The sequence below is a fragment of the Notothenia rossii genome (genome assembly GCF_949606895.1).
Source record: "Notothenia rossii genome assembly, chromosome: 9".
Lineage (NCBI taxonomy): Eukaryota > Metazoa > Chordata > Actinopteri > Perciformes > Nototheniidae > Notothenia > Notothenia rossii.
This window is the reverse complement of record NC_136907.1, coordinates 62,460,030-62,474,074: the sequence shown is the minus strand read 5'-3', so window position 1 is coordinate 62,474,074 and position 14,045 is coordinate 62,460,030. Positions and strand designations below refer to the sequence as shown.

At 44.7% G+C, this 14,045-nt stretch overlaps 1 protein-coding gene across 1 annotated transcript in view; it reads left to right on the top strand.

Moving 5' to 3' along the window:
• Positions 1–4,344: 4,344 nt before the first annotated feature.
• Positions 4,345–14,045, top strand: part of mbnl1 (muscleblind-like splicing regulator 1) — a 36,416-nt gene continuing 26,715 nt past the window's right edge. The window contains 2 exon segments of the mRNA XM_079650508.1: positions 4,345–4,589; positions 11,651–12,593. Coding sequence (XP_079506634.1) covers positions 12,420–12,593 — 174 coding nt within the window. The 5' untranslated portion in view covers positions 4,345–4,589; positions 11,651–12,419.

The following is a 14,045-nucleotide window of genomic DNA, read 5'->3' as shown; positions in this document are numbered from 1 at the left end:
GCACTACTTTGCTTTCTCATTCGGCACCCTCCAAAATAAACTATTGTGAAACGGCAGACGTTGAATGCATCTCCAAGCTGCGGGCCTTTTCCGCAAGACTGTGTACTTCTGCAGTTGTTGCTGTGATGGTCTGTAATGGGGGTGTAATGTGTATTTGCGGCCTTGGTGATAGATGAGCCGTCAGAGTTTGGCACACACAGGCTCTGGAACATTTCCTCGGTGGAGTGAGAGTTCACATCAGCCAGCCAGTGTCATTTACAGACGGCTGGGAAATAGCAGAGCGCTGAGATGATAGGGAAGCTTAAGGTGGAAAGTTGCATTCATCAGGGAGGAGGGAGCGAATATCAGGGTGGACGAAGGTGAGGGGTTAGGATCTGATGGCTTTACAGAGGCAGATGGGGTCAGCCATGCCAGACTGTGTTGGTTTACGGTTATTTGTGACGGATGAAGTGTGTGAGAGAGTTTCTAGAATATTCCGAGTTTCTGTGTCAAACGACTCTTTTCCTTGCTACTTTTCAGAAATGTACTACTTTATGTTTTCACCCATGACTAGCTCAATGATCTTGATGTGTAAAATGATTGGAATTCCCCTTTAACTAGGCCACGTACTCACACACACACACCTCTTCCTGTTTTCAGTTGGTTATGCATGTGAACAGTTTCCTCAACACCAAGGAAGTTGATTTCTGGTGCGCTTTGCTCATACCTAAACAGCTCTATGGCCTCACTGATCTTCTATACAGAACAACGGTCACACCATCCTCTTATCTGCAAGACACAAGACATATGGAGCAGGAAGTTAAAGTGTATGACTGATAAAGATACAAATAGAAAAAGGAGAAACAGTCTCCTGCTGTACACTTGATCAGCCTAAATGCATAAAAAAACTCATGGAACTCAATGAGAAAACCATCTGGTATCTTCAAAGCTTGGCTCTGTAATCAAACCTCTCATTAGTGTAGGGGGATAAGAACTTTTCGAGTTCGGACAAATAGGCAAGTTGCTTGGGTGAAAACAGGCTCATAGAGAAAATATAGAGAATGAGTAATATGGACCAGCATGGCAGAGGAAACAGATGCAGCGAAAGAAAGGAGCAGAAGCACTGGCTCTCACTCAGCTGCAGAAGAAGAGGGGAAATTCCACATCAGAGTCTGAGTTTCACAGAAAGCCCAAAACTTGGGAGGCGTTGCTAATGTGTCTCCTATTGAGCCAATCACCATCAATCACCATGTTTCTTCATTATGGCTCAACGACAACTCCATTCGTCGGTTAGAGCGACCTGCTGCTTCCATTGATTGGCAGTCAAACGGATTGCTCTGCTAATGTAAAAGTCATACTGTTTGTGTAGCAGGGCTGTCTCCATAGTTGGAAATAGATCTCCTTCCATCACTAATGAACGGCGGTTGGAAATAGATCGAGGCTTGCACTTTGCTGTTGTAGCCAATTATAGCACTGTCTATCAACATACGATCACCTCAGCACACTAGTGCTACGGCCTCCTATGACGTCTTCCTTTTGTCTGGGGGTATTCAACACGTTATTTAGTCTGTCTGAGTTCAGAGGTGCACTGCCCCAGAACATTGGCAAGGTAAAGGGTTAGCACTACGGCTGGACTCTACCACAGATTGTCACCCGGGCTTTAAGGGCCTGCTGTGTGAATTAGAGATGACTTATCACCCGCTTTTTATTGAACAGAGAGTTGCAGCGATAGAAAATGATAGAAGAAAGGAATAGGCAGGTGTCACAGTTTTAAACAGCATTGATGGATTTTTCTTTCAGGGTTATCCATCTTTTGGCAAATACACCAGAAAGAAAGAAATGTTTCTTACATGAGAATATGGACGCAGGTGCAATCTCAGTAGAAACGTAATTCACTTGCAATGATTGGAATTTGCATTCTTTGTAAAATTACAAATTGAATAGATATTTTTAGTTTAGGCGGCGTAATGAATGCACTTTCTCCTTGATCACAATGAAATGAAGTGAGTCATGGACATTATACCAGACAGAAAAGTTGGCCTCAGCACACTGCTCAAAACCTGTAAAGAATCCTGCAGATGCCAAGGCCACTATCTCCATGGCTACCGGATATTGCAGCATCACATTCTTGGAGGCTCCTTTAGCCTCCCTGGCTTTCGCCTGGAAGCACAGGCTTGTGGCGGCAGAAGCCTTGAGTCAACGACAACACAGGAAATATGGCCGCAGCAGTTGCCTCAGTGTTGTCTGGGTTAGCCTTTTTTTTTTTTTTTTAAATATGTTGCTGACCTGCAACCAAACTGCACTGGTCTGCATCTTTTTAATAGCCTGTATTTACACGCTCGGTGTTATTCTGGATGTATAGCCACTTAGTAGCGTCGTTCATTTAGATTTAGTGCAGTTCGATGTGTCCTGCTTTTATGGTGCGGGCAAGAGCTGTTAATGTGAGGCTGTGCTGAGGGGTCTGAGGGCTGCATGCCACAGCAAAAGGGGGACACCTGATAGAAGTTCGACTAAATTAGTTGTAAACTCCCTTCTTTCCTTAATTACTTCCTCCACATCCCCTTAATCTGTTCATTCTTTCCAACTGCTGTTTTCTTCTCTGTTAATATGTAACAACTAAACCCAGCTCTCATTTCTGATGCCCTTCCTCACCTTGCATGGCCTTTCCTCGATGCTATCTTCATCCTGTTACTAACTTCCCTTTTTTTCAGTTTCTTAATCTTTTTTCCTGTGCTTTCCCAATGTTTCCTCTTCTCCTTCCACTTCCCTCTCTCCTTCCTCAGCCTCATTGGATAGGCAAGGGCAGTGTTGCTGCGAGTGAACCACTACTTCCTGGTGTTGTTTTAAGGGGGGCGTGGCCAGCCTTTAGTGAGGAAGAGAGGGTGGGAGAGAGGACTGCAGGATCTGTATGCCCAGTCTGCAGGATCTGTAGGCTCCCTCCTCCTCCTCTTCTTCTCCCTCCTCCTCCTCCTCCTCCTCCACAGCTGTTGCTACTGCCACCCAGCGAGCAGCACTTTCCTCGGGCAGCAGACGGATATCTATCCAGAGGCTGGAAGTCAGTAGAGACACAGCCCAGCACATCCACTTCAAGAGGCAGGGGAGGGGAGACACTAGCGCACACAGCCAACACTGCAACGTACACACACACACACACACACACACACACACACACACACAAACACACTCCTCTCTCTCTCACTCTGGCGCTCGGCTCCGCACAGCTCCTCTGCTCATTCGCTGCTGATTCACTCGCTCACTCGCTTGCCTGTCTTCTGCCAGTCGCTCTGCCTTGCTGCTCTCTGCCTGCCTGCCTGAGAATGGTCCAGCCGGTGCCTGGGGGTCTGCTGTCGCGGCCTGTCTGAACACACGCATAAACACAGAGCCTATCAACACACGGAAGCAAACACACACAAGCTTGAGAGCAATGTGAGAGGTAAGAGCTTGGTTCATAACCCTCCTCCTTGTCTCATTGGTTTATCTAGATCTTTCCTCCTGTGTGTGCTGCAGCTTTTACTTTCCAAAGTGTCATTCGGTGCATTGGAACATATGTAGACATATAGGGGATTGTTTGCTTTAGTGTCTGCTGTGTGTGTGTCTGTGTGTGTGTGTGTGTGTGTGTGTGTGTGTGTGCGGGTTGAGTATGTGGGCCATAGGGTTAACATTGGTTTGTTACAGCTTGTTTTATAGATAAGTCAGTCTCACACATGCACGTACACACACAGACACACAATAAGACACATTCTTGGCTCAAAGCAGACACAATAGCTACTTCCTGAGGGGAGCGCTAGTTAGCAAGGAAATCTGCTGGTGTGTGTGTGTGTGTGTGTGTGTGTGTGTGTGTGTGTGTGTGTGTGTGTGTGTGTGTGTGTGTGTGTGTGTGTGTGTGTGTGTGTGTGTGTGTGTGTGTGTGTGTGTGTGTGTGTGTGTGTGTGTGTGTGTGTGTGTGTGTGTGTGTGTGTGTGTGTGTGTGTGTGTGTGTGTGTGTGTGTGTGTGTGTGTGTGTGTGTGTGTGTGTGTGTGTGTGTGTGTGTGTGTTTGGAGTGCCATGGTTGTTCCAGGAAGCAGTGGAGAGGATCAATAGATCGCCCACTCAGCTTTCATTCCCTCCATCTGACTCAACATTGGACATGTTGGGAGTGATCCTGCAGGGCTTAGTTAACACGAGGAATGGTAACATGTGATTCTCTCGTCCCTCTTCCCTCCCTTTGCTGCGTCAGCCTAAAGGGTGAAGCATGGTCTTGCATATGTGTTTCTACGTATGTAAGGCAAAACTCCCGCCCCGCTGCATGTAAATTACGTGTGACATGTGAAGCTGCTGCTACCTTATATGGTGAGCACAGTATTTCAGTACAGTCGAATCTTGCCAAGCATTCCGGGTCGCGGGAGGAGAGAGTGTGTGTGAGAGGGTGACTCTGTCTGTGTGTGTGTTTGTGTGTGTGTGTGTGTTTGACTAAGTGAGTGTTTTCATGCGTCTGACAGAGGGGGAGTGCTTGAGAGAGAGGAAGAAAGTTGAAGACAGAAGGAAAGAGGGGTAAGAACGAGAGAGACAGGGAGAAGGAGACCCAGTAAATGGAGGGATTTTACTTGTCGATGTTTGTACTGGAATGAAAGTAAGTCGTTTTGTACTTTATTAAGGCTTTGGGGGTTACATTTAGATTGCCCTGTAATGTTTTTCTTACCCTGTAATAATTAACTCTGTAAGGAGTTAGGTTAAGCTTGTCTGGATCATTCTAAGGTGAACAGACTGAAAGTGCTTTCTTACGTGCGATTCTGTCTGGCTATTAGTCAGAAATATATCAAGTGTTGGCAGGCATTACTTCTTTTGGAACATTCCAGAAACTCTGAAAACAGCAGGACACAATTCAGGTCAAATACATATAGTGTTTATTTCAGAGGCTTGTTAGAGCTCTAAACTTTATCCCCTCTCCTTTGTCCCTCTCGCTGCCACCTCTGCCCTCCTCCCCCTCGCCCTCTCTGGGTTTCCTCTTGGTGGTGTGTCCGTGGTTGGGGCAATGAGGAGGAATGTTGTTTTTGTGACTAAGAGGGACTCGGGGTGGCTCAGACAGTAGCACACACACACACACAAAGTCTGTACACACATGCAAGCATGCGCAACACAGACAGATGTGTGGCAGATTGCATTGTTGAGACTTCATCCCTCGGCTGCTGGTAGACTATCCATTTCTGTCCAACAGGAGCCTGAGGAACGTGCTGTTTTGGCAATGAAAATACCGTGGCTAATAATGTCAAAGATGACATGGCTCTCTCTGGGTATTATTGTATATGTGTGTGTCTGACTTTAGGTGCAAACTACCCTGCATTTCTGTGTGTAGCCCCTGGTCTAGGGAATGCCCCACAGACAGGATTACGTGCATGGCTGAATCTGCGCTGACAGGTTGAGCCTTTATTACACGAGGGCTTCTCTGTATGCTCCTACTGTGTTATGACCACATTGCAGCCCCCCTGAGTAACAGCTCTGTCTGCGTAGGAAACCCTTCACTTGACTTAATCCAAGCTAAATTCAAATGAACCGACGCGACCCCTGTCAGAGACACATTTGAGCTGTTAACTTGCCATGGTGTTGACCTTTTTTTATTCTATTCAGGCCTTCAGTAATTATTGTTTATCAGATATTGCAGTAGAAAGGAAACACACCGAGTATTCAGCAGTATGAAGCACACAACAGTGATAATAAGCAGGTCGAGCAGTACGTTGGAACTGACTTTCGTGGAGCCAGTAATAAATGTCTGGTTATTTCTTTGTTGTTGTGTCCAGAGATACACGTGTCAACACATGCCTGTCCTTGTTTTTCTTCACCGCAGTTGCATCAGCTCCTGCCTTGACATCTTAAACCTCTCCGTCTCTGAAGCAGAGATAGATGGCAGTTACATTTAATAACACACCCCTGCCTCAATAGTCACTCTCTTTCGCTCAGTCTCTTCTAGCTACCCCCCTGCCTTGCCTCTGTTTCTATACGTATGACGGCACTGGGTCTGTTTCCCTCTATGTATTAGACCCACTATAACACAAGCCAGTTGACGAGGCCTGTTCTTTATGAAAATGATTGAGTATTTAAATATAGATTACTATTGCAGACGATAAAATGGCTTGCATGTAATACACCAATAAAGAAGCTAAGCCACCATGTCTAATGAAGTATGCCAAAACCACTAGGCGCACTTTATTTATGGCATCTTTCGACACCAAGGAATTCTGTGTATGTAAATAATACGATAGATTGATAGGTCCAACAATGTCATTAAGGTCTAAGCTAATTTAAATGTATAATATTTATTTCATAGTGTAATATAATAACAGGTTTGTATTATGGGAGAGCAACTAGGTTAACCCTTAGATGCATAAGTGGGTCTTTTTTTGACCCGGTGAGGTGGTCTTCTTGAAGTATCTTTGCAATTACATTTTTTTATCATTTCATATTCCAGCTATTCCTCAAAAAACATGCTTTAGATATCATGCCATTCAAATTTTTTATTTACATTTTAAGAAATTGTAGTTTTTGTATTACTACCCCAAGCTTCCATAAGTGGGTCAAAAATGACCCGCATGCATTTTCTATGGGAAAACGTTTTTTTTCCAAATGTAAAAAAAATTTCTAAAATTATAAATAGTGAAAGATTAAATTTAAAATATTTCTAGTGTGAACCAAAATATAATACTAAATATTATACAAGTGATTTTTCTGAACCAAAATGACAAAAATGGCATAAAAACACATATTATTCTAATGCGGGTCCTTTTTGACCCACTTATGGAAGAGTGTAGGGTCCAGTCACTCGTGCATCTAAAGGTTAAGCGAGACTTCTATACAAATGGATAAAAAATAAAAAGGGTAAAAACTAAACAAACTGCAAAAGGCCAACATGATCGACCAGAACTGCTTCAATTAAACATGCCATGGATTTTACAGGTCTCTAAACTCTGGAGAGATGAACACTATTCCTCCAAGACATTTTCTCCTATAAAATGAACTTGATACAAATTTCCCACAGGTGTTTAATTGGCAATTGCTAAGGTCATGACATAATACACATTATTATAGTACTCGTAAAATCTTTCATCTTCTGAATTCGCTTTTTTTTCCCTATCATTTATTTCGATGTTTTTCAACCTTTCTGCACATGTGGAAAGCAGCCTGACTATCTCCCAGCACGTGGACATAGATAGCATAAATGTGAGCCAATGAGCCACTCATTAAACCATAATGCCAGACATTATCCTCATCGCCCCTTGACTTAACCACATCCTTACGTGCGCGCACATACACACACGCAGACACACACACACACTCTCACACACTCTCACACATACACCCACACACAAAGATGCAGTGTTGCACACACAGTCAGATATTCACCACAGCTTAAGAATACCCTCTCTCAGGACAAAAAGATGTTTGTGTGTTTGTATATGTTTGCATTTGTGTGTGTGTGTGTGTGTGTGTGTGTGTGTGTGTGTGTGTGTGTGTGTGTGTGTGTGTGTGTGTGTGTGTGTGTGTGTGTGTGTGTGTGTGTGTGTGTGTGTGTGTGTGTGTGTGTGTGTGTGTGTGTGTGTGTGTGTGTGTGTGTGTGTGTGTGTGTGTGTGTGTGTGTGTGTGTGTGTGTGTGTGTGTGTGTGTGTGTGTGTGTGTGTGTGTGTCAAAAGCTCTGTCCATGTATTCTATACAAGAGATCTAATTGTCTCCAATGGTTTTCTCTCAGAAGAATCAATAGGCATTGTTTGTTGTGCGTTGCTAGCCTAAAACACCCTTTCAGAATACACGCTATTTAATCTGTAGAAAAATGAGTGAATTTAACTCATTGCTGAGAGAATACGACGCCTTGATGCTAATGGCTAAAAGGAGGTCAATAGCAATAATGGTACTCAAATGAGCAAGAATGAACAGAGTTTTTATTTTTCCAACACCCTTTGGAGCATTGCTCTCCATGTGAACTCTTTTTATCCTTAGCTTCTACTCACTCTGAAATAAATGATAGAGTGTACGCATCATATTTTATAATTCAATGTGTTGTTGCTCTAGCCCTCATTTTATGTAGACCCATATGTGGTGCAATCTCTTTGCAAACGAGAAAGCGTGTGTGTGTCAGAATGTTAAAGCATGAAGAAGCAGCGAGGAGTACACCCTCCTCCCGTGTCCATATACAGTACGCACTGGTGTGTTTGTATGTGCTAAGGTCAGTGAGGGCAATATTGACATGCTATATTCTGAGCACATGTAGCAGCAAGAGCGAGGCCCGGGGTGTTGCATTTCCTCCAACGTCCTCCACTGAGATGACCTGCCTCAGCACACTGTCACCCTGAATCCACCTCTGTCAATATGCTGAAACCACTCCTTTTACTGAACAGCAGCAAACCATTAGAGAAGGACGCTTCCTTCTATAGGAGGTTCGGATACAAGTTATGTTTTTTTAAGGGTAGCCTTAGAAGACCTTGCAATACAACAAGCATGTGCTTACTGCATCATTAAACCACTATGAGTTATTACCTCAAGCAATGGGTTTACGCCTTCGGTTCAGTTTGTTTGTCAGCAGGTTTATGGGAAACATTACTATCCTGACACTAGTACCTTTCTAGATTCCTATGCGATTATGAGAATAGCAGATCCTCCGATAACTAATGACCTTTGATATCAAGATATGCTACATGTATAATGTGCCACATGTCCAATTTTAAACAATAAGTGACATGACTGTGAACCACACCTTTTTGTTATTCACATGACAACTTCAAAACAAGTGTGTCTCTTTGATTGCTCTAACTTTTTTAATCAATTGAGACAAGCCTTAACAAAAAAAAACATCACTCTGTTTAAAAAAAAGAACTACCTCATAATGTGCCATCCATCACAGCCCACCCTGCAAATAATTGACAGTAAGGCGCAGTTGGCGCTTTCCGTTGAGGTGAGGAGTGTACTTCAACAGCGTCTCTGACGCGTCGTGAACAGATTTGTTTTGTGACTCATAACCAAGAGAAAGTCGGGCAGGTTTACTTTTCATGCCGGAAACCGTTTGTGCTGTTGAGGCATATGCTAGAGTCACATGGCCGTAAGCTGATGGTGATGGGCTCATATTGGAAACACACACTTCCTCTTCTTGCAGCCATTTAATGTGTCTGCCACGTGTCCTGAAGGGTGATAGGAAGCATAAGGTTGCGCTCTCTTTCTCTTTCTCTCTCTCTCTCTCTCTCTCTCTCTCTCTCTCTCTTTTCTCCCCTCTCTCTCATCATCTTCCCTTTCTCCAGTGTGGTTGACCTTGCACCAGCTTGCAAGACCTTGGAGTCTCAGGGAGTGCTGGAAGAGAACGTCGGCCAGACAGTCACATTGAGGGCATGGACCGAGTTGGGGGGGGTGGACAAATCAGGGAGAACAAAGTAGAGTGGGATCCGCTGGTTAAAAAAACTGTTCCTTGGTTATTACATTACATTACATGACATGTTACTTGTTTTTATCCAAAGCGACTTACAGACTCAATACTGTGGGCAATCCCCACAGGAGCAATTTGGGGTGAAGTGTCTTGCCCAGGGACACAACGACATGCTGACTGCAGTGGGGTTTGAACCTGATCCGAACACCAACGCACAAACCACTGCGCCACACGCCTCCTGGTTATAAAGGAGAAGAAGTTTGTTTTCAACATCAATCTATTTGAAACGGATGCCTTGGAGACAGGGAACACAGACAAGCAAAGTGGAATTAAATCGAGGGAGTGGCATACTGACAAGAAAGACCATGGCGCTGCAGAAATCAATATGAGTGGGACACCCATGTCCAGACATGATGGATCATAATGAGCGCTCATTATCAATCTGGCACTGTCTTACTCCGTTGTAGATTGTCTCTCACTCTCACAAATATGTGCTCATCTGACTCTAATAGAAACCATAGAAACCGATTAGGAAGCCAGACAGACAAAGAAGGGTGTTTTCATGCATGAACTCATCACATTTTCTCATTTGATTGAATACAGGCCCATGGTACCTTTTAAAACATGTTATAATACATATTTCTATTCCACCAAATGAGTTCAAGTCCAGCTTTGGCGTGAGTTGAGTCTGTTCAGAGTGCACCTGAACTTATTTGAACGTATGTTTGTGTAATAAAAGTGTGTTGCCATCAGCCCTATCAGTCTGAGTTGTAGCAATAAACACATGTAACATCAACAGTAAATGACAGGTCCTTGGGGCATACAGGGTTACACAGTAAGATTAGTACAGGCTGACTCCACATTTTTACAGGAATTCAAATAAATGAAATCTTATTCCAAAACATTCAATCAAGCCCAAAGTCAAAAATGTTTTTGGCGTGAAAGTCTTTTAAAACTGACCAAAAAATGATTGCTCACATATATAGCAAGTATTTTCTGTTAGAATTGTATCGAAAAGTGTATTTATTTTAGTCTCCGCTATTAAGTGCATGATATGGAAGCTCATTGGCTGTGTGTGTGCCTGTGCATGTGTGTTATGGGGGTAGGGCTGTCGTAGGGTATGTGTTTTGATTATGCTTGCACTCCAAAGGTCGTTTCGAGCAGTTATGCTACTTTTGCTAGCTTTGGGGTCATTCAAGGTGAAACGGAGCAGTTTCCCCTCCTTCCCTCTGTAACATATATCCATGTTGCTGGCTCATTATGACCTGGGCTGTACTGCTGCAGGGCTCTGATATAGTGTGTTGCAGTGTTGCAGTGCTGTAAAGTAAGACGCGGTTTCATAGCATTGCTGAAGGTGCAAATGCTGTTCTGGGAAAAGCGATTTCTCTACACAGGGTGTGGTGAGTTACCCTGCCAGTGCGATAAGAGCTGCCCGGGCCCACGGGGAACCACATCATTCAAATTCCCTGAAAGAAAACCAATGGATTTTCATGCTATTATCCCAGCAGGCAGTTCATTTCTCTCTGAGATGATCACCGCAGTGTTCATGGTGGTGTTTTTTATTCAGAAATGTTTGTGTTAATGGAGAACAATATCATCAGGGATCTTGCTGGTTTGAAGAAACATATCATCTTTGCAGATAAATCAGGTAGTCTTAGAAATAGAGTGATTAGTTCAGCCTGTCTCTCTTCCTCCAGCAGCATGCAGGTCAGCCTCCTCGTTGCTCCTCCCCCTGCTCTCACCTGGCGCTCAGCCCAGAATGTTGCTGCAACTCTGCAAACTCTCATTGGTCCCCACTCTCATACCGCTTCGCAAGAAGGGAAATGACTAACCTCTTCTCCCTTCTGCCCTGCCTCAACTTCCCCTCTGCTTTCAGTCTCTTGCTTTCTCCCACCTCTAAACACATTTGCAATGGCCGGCTTTGCTGTACTCGACTGTAAGTGACAGAGGATTTGCCTGCATTAACCAGGAGATGTTTAAAGTTGTGAATAGCTGCTTTGTGCATTTCTGTGTGAATGTGTGTTTGGCGTGGCGTGATGAGCGTGTGCGCACCATGTGTGTTTAGAGTGCACGGCGGGTGAAAGTTTTATTTGTTTAAGCTGACACCCCTGCATTTCTGACATTTTTACATATTATTTATGCCCAGAGCTGCATAACTTAGCGGCAGATCAAATATGCTGCCCGTCAGAACCTCCTATGAAAGATAAATGGAAGAGAGATAAACTTGAACGTTTTCTTTGGATCTGATCATCAATCTAATCTTTCTTTCTCTCGTTTCTATCTCTCCCCAGAGGAAGTGCCTTCCCTGATGTCTGCTGCAGCTTCGACCTGCTTCTACAGCTGAAGCCCAACCCTCCCCCCCCGCCTCGCACGCTTGCTGCCACAATAAAACGAGTGTAAGGACAGCGGCCACACCCACCCCTCAGCATACGCTCCGACCTGCTCGTTCACCCACCATCATCACCACCAACTCCTCGCAGCCGGGCTCCAGCCTCAGCTCACCTGACGGCCCGCTGACCAGCCTTACTACAGCAGCCCATCACCACCAGGCCAGCGCAGCATCTCACCCACCTTGCCTTTTAACCTTCGCCTTCAACCCTCTAAGCCTCCACACAACCCTGTAGCAGGCTACACCCAGACTATCACCTCCGTTGCCTGCTCCACTGCACACAACCAGAGGGCTCTCGGCTTCTTGTGCTTGCCTCCTCGGCTTGTGAATGTTTTCATTTGGAATCGCTGAGCAAGCAAGGTCGGGCCAAGAGTGACATCTTCATTGTTAGGCTAAGTCATCACCTGGATACAAACACTTCTTCTGTGATTGATTGATCAGGAAAACGTAACTAATACCATTCGTCCTGCAACATTTCACTCTGGAAACAACCTCGCTCAATCAACAGGAAGTGTATTTGAAAGGTTTCATTCAACGTCACAAACACCTATCACAGACTTGTCAAGAAATAAACAAAAAAAGACCTATAAGTTGTGGATTAAAACACAAGAAGTACTTTATCTACGCTAGACCAGATTTCAACTCAGCATAACCTTTAGCCGCGTGTCGCCATGGCTATGAGCATGGCACACATCCGTGACACAAAGTGGCTGACCCTGGAGGTATGTAGGGAGTTCCAGAGGGGCACATGCTCACGCTCGGACCAGGAGTGCAAGTTTGCTCATCCGGCCAAGAGCTGTCAGGTGGACAACGGACGGGTCATCGCTTGCTTCGACTCACTCAAGGTAAGAAAGGAGAAGTGGTGAACAGGGAGTCTGGAGGTCTGCTCTCAGACAGATTGGCCACAGATAAGAGAAAGCATGTTCTGTCTGACAGGCCGTTTGAGTGAATATATGGAGTTACAAACTGGAAATAGCCGTTGTCTACAGTTTCTACATCATGCTGCCATCTGGCCGCAGCATGTGCTCTCCTTGGTCCCACCTATTTCTGGTCAGGTGACTGGAACATGTGACCAAGCATACAGAGGGGGAGAAGGGGGTGGAGTTTCTGCTTTTTTGGATCCAGGAAGCAGAAGTCAGGCGTTGTAACACTGCACTGTGGTATTCTCTAGGACAGGCTGAAGTGTTTTGGCGGGTGTTTACTACTTCTTATTTTAGCAGTCATTTAGGAGTCAGTCCCATTTCTGACTGATTACACTGTGCGTAAACACTGAACCAGCACACTGTTTGGAAGTGAAAAACACCGCTCTGTGCCAATTTTTGAACAGCAAAACTCAGATGAGTCGGCTGTCACATGTACAAACTCATATGGATGCCCTGAGCACAACGCGTTTCAACAGCTCGAGACGCACGAGGCGATGGCATCACCGTGTAGATCTCGCTCAGTCAAACCACTTCCTGTGCAGAGGCCTAGGGGCAGTTAGAGGGGGGGGGGGGGTGTGTTTGTGTCTCTCTACATGCGTGTGTGTTTTACAGTGAAGTTAGGGGCAGATTTGGGGCACCGCATGCAGTCATATTCCATTTTTAGGCAGCAGCAGGAAGGCAGTAAAGCAAACGGCTCTATTTCATTCGCTCTCTCTCTTTCACAATCTGTCTTTTTATCGGTGCACGAGAGCTCTAGAGATGGGCGGACCTCAGCCCAAAGTTTTCCAGCATTGACACACAACCGCTCAGGTTCGGCTGTGTGTGTGTTTTTGATTTACTTCTGTTTGTATTCTGCCGCTGTATTGGTGACTCGTGGTCACTGGCAGTGTATGAACAAAGCAAGGTTAGGATGAGGACAGCGTGTGTGAGTCGACTCAGAGAACAGTGTTTACAGCCAGATGTGCACAGAGGAACATTGTCAAGCCCAGGCTGAAATCGCCCCAAGTTTCCTCACAATGTGCTAACGCTAACGCCTGTGTGTGTGATTGTCAAAATCACAAGCCAGATTAAGTAATTCTTGTGTATTACATCTTGAGCCCCATTTTCATAGTTTGGCCCTTATTATTATTGGGTGAGATTGCCACTATTATTCTACTAAACTTGTGTGTGTGCTACTGATCTTCAAAGTTACAACATCGTAAAGTCACAGATCAAACATGTTTTAAACAAACCCTGAGTTTAGCCGATTCTTAGGGAGAGCTTTCTATCTAAAGGCACAAGGATCAGGACATGTTTATAGATCGTTATTCATGCTGAGCTAAAGGTCAGCCACTGGAACATTAGAGCTGGCATATATATGTAGGCTGGTTTGAG